Consider the following 17,193-nt stretch of genomic DNA (forward strand, 5'->3'; position numbering starts at 1 on the left):
AACCTGTCATGTTGTCAAGTTTTAGTAGCATTAGAAGCCAGTCATTGCTTATGCGTTGATTAAATGAGTCAGGCATTGACACTAAAGTGCAGTCGTGAAATATGTAGATTGTGTGCAGTTCCCTTACCACTTCCACTGTAGTGAATGAGTTTTGGTAAGCTGCTAGGGATAGTGTTGTTTGTCTAGAATCACACTGTGAGTCTGTGTGCATTTGGGAACCACTGTGAGAGAAGTGTTTGGTAACATCGTGTATTTGCTGACAGATAATTGTTTTAAAACATGTTATGTTGTCAAGTTTTAGTAGCATTAGAAGACAGTTATGGCTTATGCTTTCATTAAATGAGTCAGGCATTGACAGTAAATTGCAGTCGTGAAATATGTAGATTGTGTGCAGTTCCCTTACCAATTGCACTGTAGTGAATGAGTTTTGGTAAACTCCTAGGGATAGTGGTGCTTGTCTAGAATCACACTGTGAGTTAGTGTGTATTTGGGATCACTGTGAGAGAAGCATTTGGTAACATCATGTATTTGCTGACAGATAACTGTTTTAAAACCTGTCATGTTGTGAAGTTTTAGTAGCATTAGAATTCATTCTTTGCTTATGCGTTGATTAAATGAGTCATGCTTTGACACTGATGTGCTGTACTTAAATATGTAGATTGTGTGCAGTACCATTAACTCTTCCAGACTAGTGAATGAGTTTTGGTAAACTCCTAGGATAGTGTTGCTTGTCTAAAATCACACTGTGAGTCTGTGTGCATTTGGGTAAGGATTGTGAGAGAAGCATTTGGTAACATCGTGTATTTTTTAGCAGATAACTCTTTTAAAACCTGTCATGTTGTCAAGTTTTAGTAGCATTAGAAGGTAGTCTTTGCTTATGCATTGATAAAATGAGTCAGGGTTTGACACTAAGGTGCAGTACCATGTACTATTCTGTTCACTGTGGCAGAACTGAAAATTTAAAAGTTTTACCTAAGCACTGTCCTAGAAGTAGTCTGATTATTTAGTCAGTTTCCAAGTACCAAATAGATTGCTTCAAATGTCTATGCAGTATGCATGTAGTGTTCTAACATACTATATACTTGTCTTTTACACCTTCAATTCCCTAGTCAGTATCCATACACTTCCAGGAAACACCCTGTCACTTCCTTTGCAGTCCTCTAGAGACCCATTCAACAGCATGTTTGTTTTTGTTTGTTTAAACTTTATTTCGGCTGATATAGCCTTAAAAGCCAAGTACAAGAGATAAATGACAACACATATATATACATGACCATAGTTATCAATAAAATTAATGCATGCAGTTGGCAAGCAATATTTTGGTTGTCTCCATGATTGAGCAATACCGTTTATAAAAATATAAATAACAATTTTAAATTAATTAAAAGCCAGAACTAAAAACAATTAGGACTGAAGGGGACAGTGCATCATGTTTCCATACAAAAGGAGAAAAGAAAAGACTCCCATCCGTAGATTACAGTTTAAGACCAGATCATTTCCTGATGAGGTACACATTAAATAAGAATCTACTTGTGCCAAACACCACTAGTTGTGAGGTATTGGACTTGATTATGCGCTCTGCTTCTTTGTAGGATCTAGCCCCCACATATTTACATAGGGGTTTGATCCAACAAACCCTCGGTTTCTTATATGCCGGGCAAAAGAAGAGTAGATGAGCATCGTCTTCCTTAGCCCCTAAAGAGCAGAGAGTGCACAAATTAGAACCTTTCCCCCCCCCCACCTACACGTGTATGCACTAATCTGTAAAACCCCGTACCTAAATTGCAAATATAGTGTTTTTGCTAGTGGTGGTCCAATCTCATCCATGAATTGTTCGAAGTTGGGTATGTCTTTTATATTCAGGAATTTCTGGGTCAGTATGCCAATCGTAGAACTATGCACTAGCTCACCGTTGATATAAGACCAGAAGGTATCCTTTACAAGTTTTTTAGAAGACAATGTCATGTTCTGAGGAACGTCCCATAGATGAGAAAGCCCTAGTCTCTCATACCACTTAGATATATACTTTAACCATGGGGTTTTCATGTGCCCATCAATCTGGATTATTTCAGTCAATCCACTCTTATAATCACTCAACTCCGGGGTTGTCCATAACCTAACCCAACACAGCAGTGGTCTTAGTGTAGCTTGATAATCTGTTCTTTTAAGGTTAATATCAAGGAATACAGGGACTAGAGGGGTTCTAGTCGGTATTTTGAGCAGCCTACGTACAAAGTGGTTTTCCACCTTTCCAAAATTACTTTTACAACTGTAACCCCAAACCTCAGCACCATAAAGAGCGGCCGATTGAGCCTTCGCTTTAAATACCTCAAGTGCCGGCGAAATTGCTTTAGAATAACTAGCGCCGTGCACTTTTAAAATAGTCATTGAGTTTTGTTTAAGGGATAAAGTGCTTTTGTCCAGCTGCCCTTTCCAAGTCAAGTTGTTATCCAACACTAATCCTAAATAGTTGAAACTCCCTTCCTGTTCCAATTTTTGGTTCTCTAAGAACAGATTTTTCCTGAGGGATTTCTTGGGGTTTATGGACATATATTTGGTTTTGGTTGGATTTATTTCTAGCCCCTTCCCCACACAATACTTTTGGAAGGAGTCAACCAAGTTTTGTAAACCCCTCGGAGTCTGAGAAATGAGAATGGTATCATCAGCAAATAGTAATGCCGTGATCGTCTCACCGCCTAGCTTCGGGGAGTCATGTACACAGTTCCTTAAATAGCTCGGAATATCGTTAACATATATCGAGAAGAGTGTGGGTGCTAACACGCAACCTTGGCGCACACCACGGTCCACAGATATGGCCCTTGAGATTTCACCACCCTTCCCCCCATCTAATTTTAGAATAGTTCCCTGTGTGTAGCTTGATAAGTTCTTTAAGAAGCTCGCCTGGGACCGCCATGTTCCTTAGTGTGATCCACAACAAGTTGCGCGGAACAAGGTCGAAGGCGGCCCTTAAATCCACAAACGCCACATAGAGGCTACCCTTCCTTATGTTTATATACTTCCAACAGATACACATAAACCTAAACACCTGGTCGACCGTACTAATTTTTTATCTAAATCCTGCTTGGTATTTGGTTAGTATCCTAGTCTCCTCAATCCAATCTAAAAGCCTGTTTAAAATATGTCTGGCAAAAATCTTTTGTAAAATATCTATTAAACTTATTGGGCGGTAATTACTCGGATCATAGCGATCACCTTTTTCAAAAATTGTTATAATTTCTGCCCCTTTCCATGATTCGGGGATCGGTGTACCTGCCACAATTGAATTACTCAGGAAATTTATATATGGCCCCCACACTTCCGCATCATGTTTTAGTAAATCGCCGGGAATTTTGTCAGGGCCTGGGGCTTTACCCATTTTAACAGCTTGTAATGCCTGGTTGGTTTCTTCTAGGCTAAAGTGTAGAGGAACAGTTCTCATTTCTAAATTAATCTCTTGGCCCCCGAGGAGCAAACCCTCCTTGTTATTGGCGTAAACCTTAGAAAAGTGATCACACCATGTGTTTTCATCTAGGAAGATATCCTTTGGCGATCTACCCTTCTTATTTCCCTTGGCGATTAAATTCCAGAACGTGCTCTGGTCGCGTAACTTGGCTGCACTCAAGAGGTCCTCCCATATACTTACATCCCATGCTTTTTTTGCTTGGGCCATAGTATTATTATAAGCCTGTCTACCATTTTTTATATCCAGTTGATTCCCGGATTTTACTGCCTGGATCAACCTTGACTTTGCTATTCGACAATCTTTGTTGTACCATGGGTTCGCTGACTCAAGATAGTTCCCTTTCCTATTTCCATCTTTTTTATGTATTTTACTCAAAAGGGGAGCTAATGCATCTACCAGCTTGTAATGTAGTTCAAGAACACCCTGTGTACCCAATAGGGGCAACTGGGATGCTCCAACAGTTTCAGTAAATGTATTATAGATGTTTATCAACGTCTTTTCTGTTCCCAAGATATATGGCCATCTTAGAGCACGCCTGTTGTTAGTTATCTGTAACTCCCCAACCGAATTATTTAATAGGGCCTCTCCATCTGGTCTAGTAATGAAAGGTTGGGGGTCTAGCCATAGTTGGAGAGGAAAATGGTCACTCTCCGTCCTGGGGTCTATCTTGAAGTCAATTATTAGATCCCATAGGTTCCGGGTGACCATTACAAAATCTATGTGTGACCTACAGTTTCCCTTAGAATAAGTTGGAACTGCTGGTCTATCAGATCGAAAGCGGCCATTACATGCCCTTAAGTCATGCGACACAGTCAACTGTAAAATCTGTGTGGCGGCTATTGTACTTTTAACTGACCCTATGGAGTCTAAGGGCAAGATGTCGTTGGCAGCGTCTTGCTCATCAAATAGTGTTTCCAGGCCCAGGACAGGTTCATATTTACAATTACAATCCCCGCCGATTAACACCTGTACATTTTGTCCTAATGTATCTAAAATGGAATACAAGAGTTCTACCACCTTTGATTCCTTGTTGGATGGATACGGTCTATTGTATATATTTATTAAGTATATAACTTCTTTTCCTCTTGCCACAATTTTGAGGCCTAATAGATCAGGAGAGGGAATGGATAACTGGATGACATCTATTTCCAAAGTGACTTTAACCCAGATGACCAACCCCCCTGATGCTCTACCTCTAATTGACGGTGTTGCATTAGAGCTAAATGTTTTATACCCTAACCTATGGGGAGTTTCTACCATCCAAGTTTCCTGTAAGAGTATGATATCGTAGTTCTCAATATAAGAACTCCATACCGCGTCCTTTAAGTTCCTAGATAAACCAGCTATATTCCAGGATATCAGTCTGGTGCTTGAGTTTTCCTCTACACATGGTAAAAATGTTCCTGTTAGTATGTTGTCTCCATCTATGTCATCCTCAAGTGTGACTAAAGAATTTACCTCTTCCGCTTGGTTGTCATCTTTATTATTTTCCTTTACCTCCAAACTCACTATATGACACTTATCAGGCACGCCCAATCCGGCTACCTCGCTCAACCGAGCATAAGCAAATTCGTCGCTAATTGGCAACTCATCTGACAACACGTCTATAAGACTCGGTGCTAATAAAAGTTTGGAATCAAAATCTTCTATGCTCTGGTTAGGCCCCCACACCTGGGTATCTGCTGATATCTCTGTGATATTTTTCCCAGCCTGTGGAAGTCAATCATTTTGGTCCAATGAGCTCAATGCCGTATATCTATTTTGAATTGGGATATGAAAAACTGTGCTTCTACTGGTACTCAAGGGCCTACTTTTGTTGGTGAATTGTGATGTCCTATCTAGATGGCTATAAAAATAACCCAAAGGGTGCACACCCACATCATTCTCCCCCATGACCAGTGATGCTGCTCTAAGTAGGACAGTCGCGACATGTTGGGGGTGTCTAAAATTAATAATCACACAGTCCCCCTTACATGTTTTCCTTGCATTGCCAATCCAAAAGACCCGTCCAGTAGACAGTATTTGATCAGAAAAATTTGGGGGGAATCCACAATTTTTGTTCAGCCAAGCAACTGATTTCCGTTTGAGTGAATCATGTGATTCCTCTCGGAAATTAGGTGCTACAGGGTCTAGGGGTGGAACATTTGAAAGGACAATGACATAAGGTTCACAGTCTGGCGGGAGATTAGTATGATATGGTTTACTTGCAAGGGCAGTAGACCTCACACTACTAGGTGGGGCTGCTTTGGTCTGGATAGTACTGCCAGCTGTTCGCGGTAACTCCCTGAGTTTAGGGGAACTTACTCCCTCTATTACGGCCGACTGTGCAGGGTGACCAGGTTGTACCAATATCTCTGGCGGTTTTATAATCTGTTCCTTACTCATCTTGGCTAAGAGACCACCCAGCCTAGATACCTCAGTAGATAACAAATCAATTTTTTCCACGAGTGGTTTGGTCATAAGATCTAATTTTGCCTCAAATAACTTGGCAATATGACCCAAGAGAGCAGAATTCACATCATCATTAATAGTCAAGGTCTCATTATGGACCACAGTGCTTCTATGACCTTGTTCCAACGTTGGTTTAGGGTGTGCACTCCCCCGCTTAATTTGAGTTTTCCTACATTTTCTAACAGCTCTCTTAGGAGGAGAGTGAAGTAATACAGACTCTCTAGGGATCTCCAATGGGGCTTGGCTTAGTGCATCATGATCTAAAGGTAAAGTTACTGAGTTCTCCAATGGGGGGGCTTCAATACTAGGAGAATCCGCCATAATAGGACCACTACCAACATCTGTGGGTGAAGACAAGATGTCTGAGAAGGACTCCTTTCCTAGTGATTTTCTTCTCTCATTATTAATCTTGCTCACCATTTTAACCAGGTAGTTATCCATGGTAGTTTTATTTTTGGCCATATTAAGCCAAGAATCACGTATTTATCGATCACAAGAAATGATAGGGGTAGCCGATGATACTAGCTAGTAATAGTGGCCCTACACAGAGCTAGTATAGCACAAGATAATATTTAAAATTTACCAGTCTCACATATACTCCCAATAAAATAAACAAACAATATCACAATTTAAACAAGAGTATGCAACCTAGATACGTAATTGTCACAACTAGATTGTAAATCAAGATTTATCTACCAAAGTCGTTATGAAAGTACTTGCAGCTTGAATTGTCTCTTCACAACTTAGGGGGGTGGCCCGAACCGACCTCTTCCGACCCCCTAACGGCCACACAACGGCCCGCCCTTTGCCCGGGCTTAGCCCGGCGTCGCCCGCGCGCGTCCCGCGACGCGGAGGGAGCCTCTCCTCTTTAAGCGCCTCCGGGCGCGCTGGTGGGCGGAAGACAGGAAGTGTCGCTATGCGCCCTGGGAGCTGTAGTCTCCCCCAACAGCGGCCAACGATGTCAATGGCAGCAGGGGAGACCCACAGCGTCGCCGTCCCAGGGGAGATGTGCTGAGCCAGGTAGGTGTTAGGTAGTAGTCCTCCCATCCGCTGCACTCAATCAAAGAAAATGCCCCCGCTCCACCGAGGGAGCCTCTCCTCTTTAAGCGCCTCCGGGCGTGCTGGTGGGCGGAAGACAGGAAGTGTCGCTATGCGCCCTGGGAGCTGTAGTCTCCCCCAACAACGGCCAACGATGTCAATGGCAGCAGGGGAGACCCACAGCGTCGCCGTCCCAGGGGAGATGTGCTGAGCCAGGTAGGTGTTAGGTAGTAGTCCTCCCGTCCGCTGCACTCAATCAACAGCATGTACTAATCCATTCACTGTGCCAAAACCCAAACACTTATAAATTCACCAAGACACTCTCTTTCCAGTACTCTAATGATTCAGTCACTGCCTAAGTATTCATGCACTGAGCCAGGTCTTAGCACATGGACTTCTTCAAACCCCTACCCACTATGCTTGCAGTCCTCTAACCACCTACACACTTGTCTTTCACACCTTCAATTCCCCAGTCAGTATCCATTCACTTCCAGCAAACACCCTGTCACTCCCGTTGCACTCCTCTAGTGACCCATTCAGCATCATGTACTAATCCATTCACTGCGCCAAAACCCAACCACTTATAAATTCACCCAGGCACACTCCTTGCAGTACTCTAATCATTCAGTCAGTACCCAAGTACTCATCCAGTGACCCAGGACTTAGTTTATGGACTGCTTCAAACCCCTATCCACTATGCATGCAGTCCTCTAACCACCTACACAATTGTCTTTCACACCTTCAATTCCCTAGTCAGTATCCATACACTTCCAGGAAACACCCTGTCACTCCCTTTGCAGTCCTCTAGTGACCCATTCAGCACCATGTACTAATCCATTCACTGTGCTAAAACCCAAACACTTATAAATTCACCAAGATACTATCTTTGCAGTACTCTAATCATTCACTCAGTGCCTAAGTATTCATGCACTGAGCCAGGCCTTAGCACATGGACTGCTTCAAACCCCTATGCACTATGCATGCAGTCTTCTAACCACCTAGACACTTGTCTTTCTCACTTTCAATTTTCCTAGTCAGTATCCATACAGTCCAGCACTTGTCACTGCCTTTGCACTCCTCTAGTGACCCATTCAGTACCAAGTACTAATCCATTCCCTGTGCGAAAAGCCTAGCACTTATAAATTCACTTAGGCACTCTCCTTGCTGTACTCTAATAATTCAGTCAGTACCCAAGTAGTCATGCAGTGAGCCAGGCCTTAGCACATGGACTGCTTTAAATGCCTATGTTGTATGGATGCAGTCCTCTAATCACCTACACAGTTGTGTTTCACACTTTCAATTCCCTAGTTAGTATTCATACTCTTCTAGCAAACACCCTGTCACTCACCCAGTGTGTCTCCTTATAGTACTGTAATCATTTCGTCAGTTAGCATGTAGAGATTTAGTGAGGTAGGCTTTAGGGCATGAACTGCTTCAAAGTAGTATGCACTCTGCATGTAGTGTTTTAACCATCGTCACACTTGTGGTTCAGGGACATAGTTTCTTAGTCAGTATTTATATAAAATGTGTTTGTACAGTAATGGAATAGTATAATTTTGAAAGTTATTAATATACATTTATTTGTGATTATATTTTACAGATACAGAATAGGAGTGTTTCTCATCTGTTTGCACTCTTCTCGTGCAAGATTGTTCGGATGAAGGGTCCTTAGGTGTTTCATCATACTTACCGTGCCGTACGAGTATTTTTTTGTTAGGATCCCCTCGTGAGAGAACTCTTTTGCAAATCTTGCACGAGATCAAGGTGGCATTGGTCTTTGTTTGCCCCTTGGGAAAAGTAAAAAATTTCCTCACCACTGAAGAAAAACATTGTGGGCGTGGTGCCTTCTGCAAAAAAAAATCCTCAGATTCGGTAAATATTTTAAAGCGGCAAGATTTACAGTTTTTGTAAGTTAAACTTATAAAATGTTGTTAGCTGTATACATTTTATATATCTGTGATTTGTTTCTTGTGGTATTTTGTTGAGAATACCATGTTGTTGTTTTTTTAACAATCTTTCTGATTTTCCAGGTCTGTCGTCGACATCCATGGTCCCCACAGGAGTGTTCCGCCTTGTTGTTTTGTATTAATGCTGTTACATTTTGTTTATTAGTTTATCGTTCATATATATTTTAATAAAAAAAGAAAGTTTGAAAATACTTTATCGTTTACATATTTATGATTATAAAAAATAAAGTTTGAAAAAAAAATTAATAACGTTTTTGGTTGTTCTCTTAACTGCTGTGTGACTCTTTCTTGTTCTTATTACTGTTATTTGATGGTGTTAAATTTTGGGGCTTTTATCGCTGGAATACTGGTGATATCTGCAGTTTGCACCAACTTCTGAATAGTGTGTTAGATTTATCTCAACTTTACTTCCGTTAAAGTGCTGATAATGAAATGGAGACTAGCCGTTCTCGTGCAAAAAGACACGAGGTGCACCTTTCCAATTTATTCTAAATACTAAAATCCTGTATTGAATTGCACTGAGGTATTGGCTGCACTTACAGTGTACACACAAAATCTATAAAGAAATCTCATTGTATTTATATTGATTGGGAATAGTGCGTCAGGTGCTGGATCTTGACGAGATACACTGCTCAGTTCGTATATTGTTCTGCACACGAAAAAAATCACATCACAACTTTCACACCAATTGCAATGCGAAACAAATTCCGGCGATAAGACACTTTAGCACCCGAGATTTTACACCTGCTTTCTGCTGGTGTTAAGCAGGACAACTACCTGCACCATGAAAGGGAACACAGCCAAGAGCCACATCAGAACACCCACAGGTGCCATAGAGTCAATGAGCATGATACAGGGATACCCATGAGGGCCAGAAGACTCATCTGAACAACTCCAGGACCGCCAATGCCCCCCAAACCCACATCTTAGTAAGTGTGTCCCTGTGGTCATTGTCTTAGCATGATAGGCACGAGCCCTGCAACATCACAGTGTGCTGTCACCTCAGCGTTGGCAGTGAGCCTGGACGTGTAGCTACGCACGCATCCTCCTGCATGCACAACTGGCGTGTGCTGGTCTGGGGTTCACAGGTCAGTGCAGGGGTGTGCCTATCCGGCAAGGGGAACGGGGTGTCTCGGACATGTCCGTGTACAGGAAGTGCGGTAAGTGTGTCTCTGTGTTCTGGTGTGGCCTGTTACAAGAGCCGCAGCAGTCGATGTTGTAAAGTGGCATGCACCACATCCAAACGGCACTGGGATGTTGTAGTTGGAATATAGCAGGAGATGCGCAAATAGGCATTACAATGGCGTGCTGTACGAGTGCACAAGATACAACAGCTCACCGTACAAAAGTGTGGGGGCTCGTGGGAGGGAGGAGCAGCCGTTTGGCAACATAACACACAGTGAACTCGACCATGTGCCACATGCTGGGCATCTCATCCATGATGACCACGGTCGCAGACATCCCACAACACCAACGACTGGCCTTTATACACATCCTGTATGAATGCAGCGTGGTTTTCACTTCTATGCTCGTTCAGTGGTGTGATGTTGGCGGGTTGTGTGACTTGTGCTCCTTGTTGGTGTGTTTCATTTTGGCCATTGTTAGTCTATATGTGTGTTGTACTTAATTGTGCATGTGTGCCATTCTGCCCATCTCCCCCCTCCCCCCACTCCCTGCTTCTTCCTCTTCCTAGTGCTGTTGTATCTATAATTTTGTTGCTGCACACATAAATACATGTAAAGAATAAATTAGAATAGTTCCTTGATTCTTTTAGGTTTCAAAACTTCTCAATTGGTTTCTTTTTAATTTTCCATATGAACCGTTTTTTTAATATTCAACAACACATAGAAGTCAGAAGTGCAACGTATTCTATCAACACACTTTCTAGAACATTCTACAACACGTGCAGGTTAAAAGTTCATCAATTTTTTAAAACATAACAATATTTTTTTGCAACATTTTCTTGAACATTTAACGACACGTGCAGGTTAAAAGTTCACGAATGTTTTAAGTTCGAACAGTGCCTTCCAAATGCAAGTGTTACAACAAACAAATGATGGACGGAATGCTGACAATGCAGACATTCTCCCCCAGTCAAAAGATCTGGGTTAAATCCATCGTTATTTTGCCCACTACGCCACCCCAGTTCAGACATGGCCATATGCAAATCAGTCTTGACCCTGTGCCTCATGGGAACAGTCCAGCCCGAACTGCCAAGCCATGTCTTCCCTGGACCGGAATCAAGCATCCTAGGACCGGTTTCTGGCTATCAGCCGTCATCAGCCAGGATAGCTTGACTCCAGTGGCGTAGTGAGCACAGGTCCCACGTCTGGGAATACCCATCCCACTTAGGGCGAAAAGCGTTACAACAAACAAATGATGGACGGAATGCTGACAATGCAGACATTCTCCCCCAGTCAAAAGATCTGGGTTAAATCCATCGTTCTTTTGCCCACTACGCCACCCCAGTTCAGACATGGCCATATGCAAATCAGTCTTGACCCTGTGCCTCATGGGAACAGTCCAGCCCGAACTGCCAAGCCATGTCTTCCCTGGACCGGAATCAAGCATCCTAGGACCGGTTTCTGGCTATCAGCCGTCATCAGCCAGGATAGCTTGACTCCAGTGGCGTAGTGAGCACGGGTCCCACGTCTGGGAATACCCATCCCACTTAGGGCGAAAAGCGTTACAACAAACAAATGATGGACGGAATGCTGACAATGCAGACATTCTCCCCCAGTCAAAAGATCTGGGTTAAATCCATCATTCTTTTGCCCACTACGCCACCCCAGTTCAGACATGGCCATATGCAAATCAGTCTTGACCCTGTGCCTCATGGGAACAGTCCAGCCCGAACTGCCAAGCCATGTCTTCCCTGGACCGGAATCAAGCATCCTAGGACCGGTTTCTGGCTATCAGCCGTCATCAGCCAGGATAGCTTGACTCCAGTGGCGTAGTGAGCACGGGTCCCACGTCTGGGAATACCCATCCCACTTAGGGCGAAAAGCGTTACAACAAACAAATGATGGACGGAATGCTGACAATGCAGACATTCTCCCCCAGTCAAAAGATCTGGGTTAAATCCATCGTTCTTTTGCCCACTACGCCACCCCAGTTCAGACATGGCCATATGCAAATCAGTCTTGACCCTGTGCCTCATGGGAACAGTCCAGCCCGAACTGCCAAGCCATGTCTTCCCTGGACCGGAATCAAGCATCCTAGGACCGGTTTCTGGCTATCAGCCGTCATCAGCCAGGATAGCTTGACTCCAGTGGCGTAGTGAGCACGGGTCCCACGTCTGGGAATACCCATCCCACTTAGGGCGAAAAGCGTTACAACAAACAAATGATGGACGGAATGCTGACAATGCAGACATTCTCCCCCAGTCAAAAGATCTGGGTTAAATCCATCGTTCTTTTGCCCACTACGCCACCCCAGTTCAGACATGGCCATATGCAAATCAGTCTTGACCCTGTGCCTCATGGGAACAGTCCAGCCCGAACTGCCAAGCCATGTCTTCCCTGGACCGGAATCAAGCATCCTAGGACCGGTTTCTGGCTATCAGCCGTCATCAGCCAGGATAGCTTGACTCCAGTGGCGTAGTGAGCACGGGTCCCACGTCTGGGAATACCCATCCCACTTAGGGCGAAAAGCGTTACAACAAACAAATGATGGACGGAATGCTGACAATGCAGACATTCTCCCCCAGTCAAAAGATGTCATTTGTGATGTCATCAGTGATGTCATCAGTGATGTCACTGACCATGTCATGAGTGATGTAATATGTGACGTTATCAGCAGTGCATTGCGGGGGTGCGAGTTATAGTTAGCTGAACTAACTATAACAGGGGAATTTCTAGGGTTTTGTACGAGGGAAATGTCCAGCTAACTATAACGCCCCTGAAACCTATGTTTTTTTCAGTGAATTTCTAAGGTTTTTTAAATGCTAATTCCTAACTATAACGTGCCTGAAACCTATGGTTTTTTCAGTGAATATATATATACACCATGACAGTGAAGATACATTTGGCCCAATAACAATTGTGAAATGCATATCAAATGTCAAGGTATAAACTATATGTGCAGATGTGCAGAATGTAATATGCCATTCATTACCATTGTTGAGGAAGGGGGGGCATCAGGACCCATTTGAGGCTTCGCCTATTGTGAGTCAATGCCACTCCACACACTCAGCAGTGGCAACAGCATATTACTGTCTATGCATCTGCATAGATACTATGTATATTTTTTAATAAACACACACATGCATATATTAACATGTAAGGAAAGTAGACCACATTTGGAAGAGTAAAAACAAACCTAACCACGAACAGTGCTGCCGCTTTGAACAAAAATCCATTTTCATTCTTTGTTTTGTCAAAGCACACTTTGTGTTTATTGCTCTTGTGTTTTATGTGTAATATGCACTTTACAGGTTAGCCTTAACTAAGTACTCTCTCTTGTGATTTGCCTCTCCGAGGCCCAGGTTTGTCCCATTATTGTTAGTCCCTGATCTTAAGTGCTGGCTGTGACAACTCTTGGGTGATATTCCATTTTTTGTTCAGTTTGAATGAAATCAATGCAAACTAATATTTCCATACGAGAGAAGTGAAAAAAGTCTTATTTTCTTATGTTTTACAGTTCTGCCCTGTGACAGTTTCCAGATAATCGGTAAGTGACACAAACTGCATGTTTCCTTTCTGGGCTTTTGAATACTTCAGGCACATAACAATATGTGTTCTAGGGGTTGTGCCTATTCATTACATTGAAAAGAGTCACTACAAACCTGGCAAAAGTGCAAAAGACACTTCCTGTGAAAGGAGCTACTATTAAACATGGCTGCAGAAGCATGGCATTTGCTGCTCGCTGTGTGTCCTCCATGCAGCCTGTCCCTACATGAATGACTGCCTGCAAAAAAACCCGCTCATATGTGGATTTTAAATGTGCCAAGTAAAATATAAATTTGAGACTTGGAGTTTCCCCTTTGCTCTGAAAATATACCCTTTTGACCCTTTTTAAGTGATTTGGCACACCGCTGAGGGACGCCTGGAGCTAACGCCCACTCCCCCATGGAAGCACATTTCCTGGGTTTGGAGTAAGGGGTACAGCAATTACCACTGAGATGGCTTGTGGAGGCTGTCATGTGCGGCAGTGCAAGGGAAACCTTCAACTGGCAATCAAATGCAGGAGAAAAAATATGCATGACATTTGCAATTTGTATGACACAGGTAGGTGCACAGATATTTTGTTCCAATCCAGATAACACATTTTTCCACTAGGTTTGAGAAATGCAATGCACATTGAGAAAAGGAGTTTGTAGCAACGTTTCACGCGTACCGCTTATCAATTTAAGTGAGACATGGGGATTTTAACAAAAGAAATCCTTATTTTTGAATTAACAGCAAACTGATTTTGCTCTGTTTATGCTCTTTATGTGATCCACATTGGTAAACGGATTCCAAAGGGTGTATATTTTCACTTCCCCGACTTTAGGGACTTTGTAGTCTAGCAGTAGGGTCGCCATTTTAACTCTTTGAGTAAAAGGAAACTGCAGGTAACTATTTCCTTTGAATGTCATACTAACCTGTCGAGTTTGTAGATTCGTCTGCAGACCCATGGAGTGAGACATTCCTGTGTTGACATTATCGCAGCACAGCTATTTCTGTTGGTCAGGGCTACCTGCCTGACCTGGAAGTCAGGCACAGCTGCTCGCCACAGGGGCATTTAAATACCAGCTTGCTTTTTAGGTTGCACCTGCTACTGCAGTTATTGCTCATTCTTAAGGTTCCAAATAACAGGTGCTCTTCACCATGGGTATTCTCTCTGAATCCATAAACGGTTGAACGTCTTCGCATTTGTGCAGCGTCCCTTTTGGGATCTCACACAAGCACATTTATTTAGAGTTTTCAGTGGATGAATGGCAATCATGGATTTAGCTGTGGAGAGGTTGCTTGTTGGGTGTGTAGTTCTAGACGATAGGCTTTGAGGGCACGTTTGAATGCTGGTATCAACAAGGCGGCAGTGGCTCATGGGAACCCCAGTGCACAAGAACCAGTGTGAAGAAGTCTCAGGACCAGGATGGGGTTCATACATTGCAGGGGCCTAGCTCATTGAAGTAGCTGTTCACTAATAACAGTTATGCTTGTCTCTTGTGTTCGCTCTAATGTTCCTGTTAACTATTTGCCAATGAAAATTGGCGGTAATAAACATTTAGAAAATAAACTATCAATCATAGGTTAAATCCTGGTAGGGCTACCTCACCCTGTAATCATGCTGTGATAAGTAAATGAACACTGAGGCCCGCAATACGAGTTGGCCTGAATTCAGTTTGGAGATACCGGGGGCTGGAATTTACATTATTTGCCAGAATCTTCACACAAAACTCCAGTCGTGAAGAGTCTATCATCCCACATGGGGAGTAAATGCTTAGATGTGGGGTTACCAGGTCCTTTTCCAGGTATTCTGGTGACAAAACACTGTCATTGTCCTCTGGCTCTGAGCAGTTGGAAAGTGTAAGACGTAAGGCTACCGCTGGGGAGTAAGAGCCCAGGTTGGGAGAGCAAGGATGCTGAGCATGCCTCTGTCTGTCCAAGGCAAGCACTGTCTGTCCTCCCCAATCCCCCACAGATTGCTGCATGGTTGGCTGGGGCCAAAAAATACTTCTCCCAGCAGCCCCTGCCGCAATTGTGACATACCCAGTGTCTTAGGGCCCAGACTTATCGGGTCCAGACCGTTAGAACTGACAGCCATAGGATGGTCTTCCCCCATATAATTTTGCCTTCACACCTCCTGTTTTGCTGAATTTGTATTGTTGGCCTTAGGACTCTGCACACCTTACCACTGCTAGCCAGTCCCTAGTAAAGTGGTACAACAGGTACCCAGGGCCTGTAATTTAAGTGCTACTAGTTTGCCTGCAGCAATGATTGTGTCACCTACTAAAGTAGCCCTTCAAACATGCCCCAGGCCTGCCAGTGCAGCCTGTGTGGGCAGTTTTAAACTGCCATTTCGACCTGGCAAAATAAACCTTTTGCCAGGCCAAAACCTTCCTTTAAGGCCTGTAATACATGTATGTAGGGTAGGCCCTAGACAGCCCATAGGGCAGGGTGCATTGTATTTAAAAATTTCGATATAGACTCTTAAGTTTTGCACGTGCTGGTAGTGAAAAACTCTGAAATTTGTTTTTCACTATTGCAAAGCCTACCTCGCCCATAGGATAACAATAGGTTACCTTATTACATTTATTAAGTGATACCTTTTGAATGGGAACAGGTAGGAAAGTCACCAGACCGACTGGAACCAGGGCAGGGAAGCAGGACATTCCAGACACTTCTGTAAGGAGAAACTGCAGAAGCTTCTCTCACTTCAAAGCTGGCACCTGGTATAAATATTGAACCCTCAGACCCAACTCCTCACTACACTTCTGGACCTGTGAATGCTACAGATGAAGAATACCCTGCTGCCCTATTGCTTGAGGCCTGCCCTGCTTCCTGAGAATGAAGACTAGACCTGCACCTTTCATCCCAGGCACAATTGATGCCAAGGGTCAGTTGACTGCCCTCCTGTTAGAGCTACAGGGACATAGCCAGTTCCAGGGGCCTCCCTGCATCTGCCCAGCTGATCTGCTGTACGGTTCTGCAACTGGACTTGTCTCGGCCCTGCTGGCCTCTGCTGGAGTGAGTTCCTGAACCCCAAGAGGTGCCTCCCGGGTCCTGAACCCTTTGTGTGGCATCAGTTGAACTCCTATGTGAAGAAAGGGAGAAATACTGAAGTTTTGAGCTCTTCGCGACCGCAAACAGGCCCGTTCACGGCCAGATCTTGCCACCTGCACGGCACGCCAATGCATATCTCCGATAAGCCTGACTCTTTGCGCTACCGCAACTGCCAGTGATGACTGCAATGTGAGATCTGCACTTTGCGCTACAGCATTGACAGCCCACGGTGACTGCGATCACGAATCTCCAACAACGACCGCCAGCGACGAACAACAGGATCTTCATGCTGCAGCACCAACCATACCAGATGCCCAGCCTGATCTTCATACTACAGCGACGACCTACCGCGCCGCTTTCCCAGCTCTTCACGGCATATTCCACTGTGAACGGAACTCTTCATGCTAGACTCTTGAAGGTAACTTTTCCAGCAGGACAAATCTGGTCCCTGTATCCAGCTCATGCTCCATCGGGGTCGGCCTGAGCTGGTGACTTTCACGTGGTCTCGCGCGACCAAACAACCACGAGTGGCACTTTGTGCTTTTAGGTGCTATACTTAAATCTT

General features: G+C 43.8%; 1 protein-coding gene across 2 annotated transcripts in view; it reads left to right on the forward strand.

Annotated features, from left to right (window-relative positions):
- Positions 1 to 17,193, forward strand: part of INPP5B (inositol polyphosphate-5-phosphatase B) — a 957,269-nt gene that overhangs the window by 63,940 nt on the left and 876,136 nt on the right. For both annotated transcript variants that reach the window (XM_085647875.1, XM_085647876.1), the window contains one exon: positions 13,561 to 13,590. In XM_085647875.1, coding sequence (XP_085504001.1) covers positions 13,561 to 13,590 — 30 coding nt within the window. The remainder of the gene's footprint in view (positions 1 to 13,560; positions 13,591 to 17,193) is intronic.

The sequence above is a fragment of the Triturus cristatus genome, chromosome 3_2 (assembly GCF_964204655.1).
Source record: "Triturus cristatus chromosome 3_2, aTriCri1.1, whole genome shotgun sequence".
NCBI classification, from domain to species: domain Eukaryota; kingdom Metazoa; phylum Chordata; class Amphibia; order Caudata; family Salamandridae; genus Triturus; species Triturus cristatus.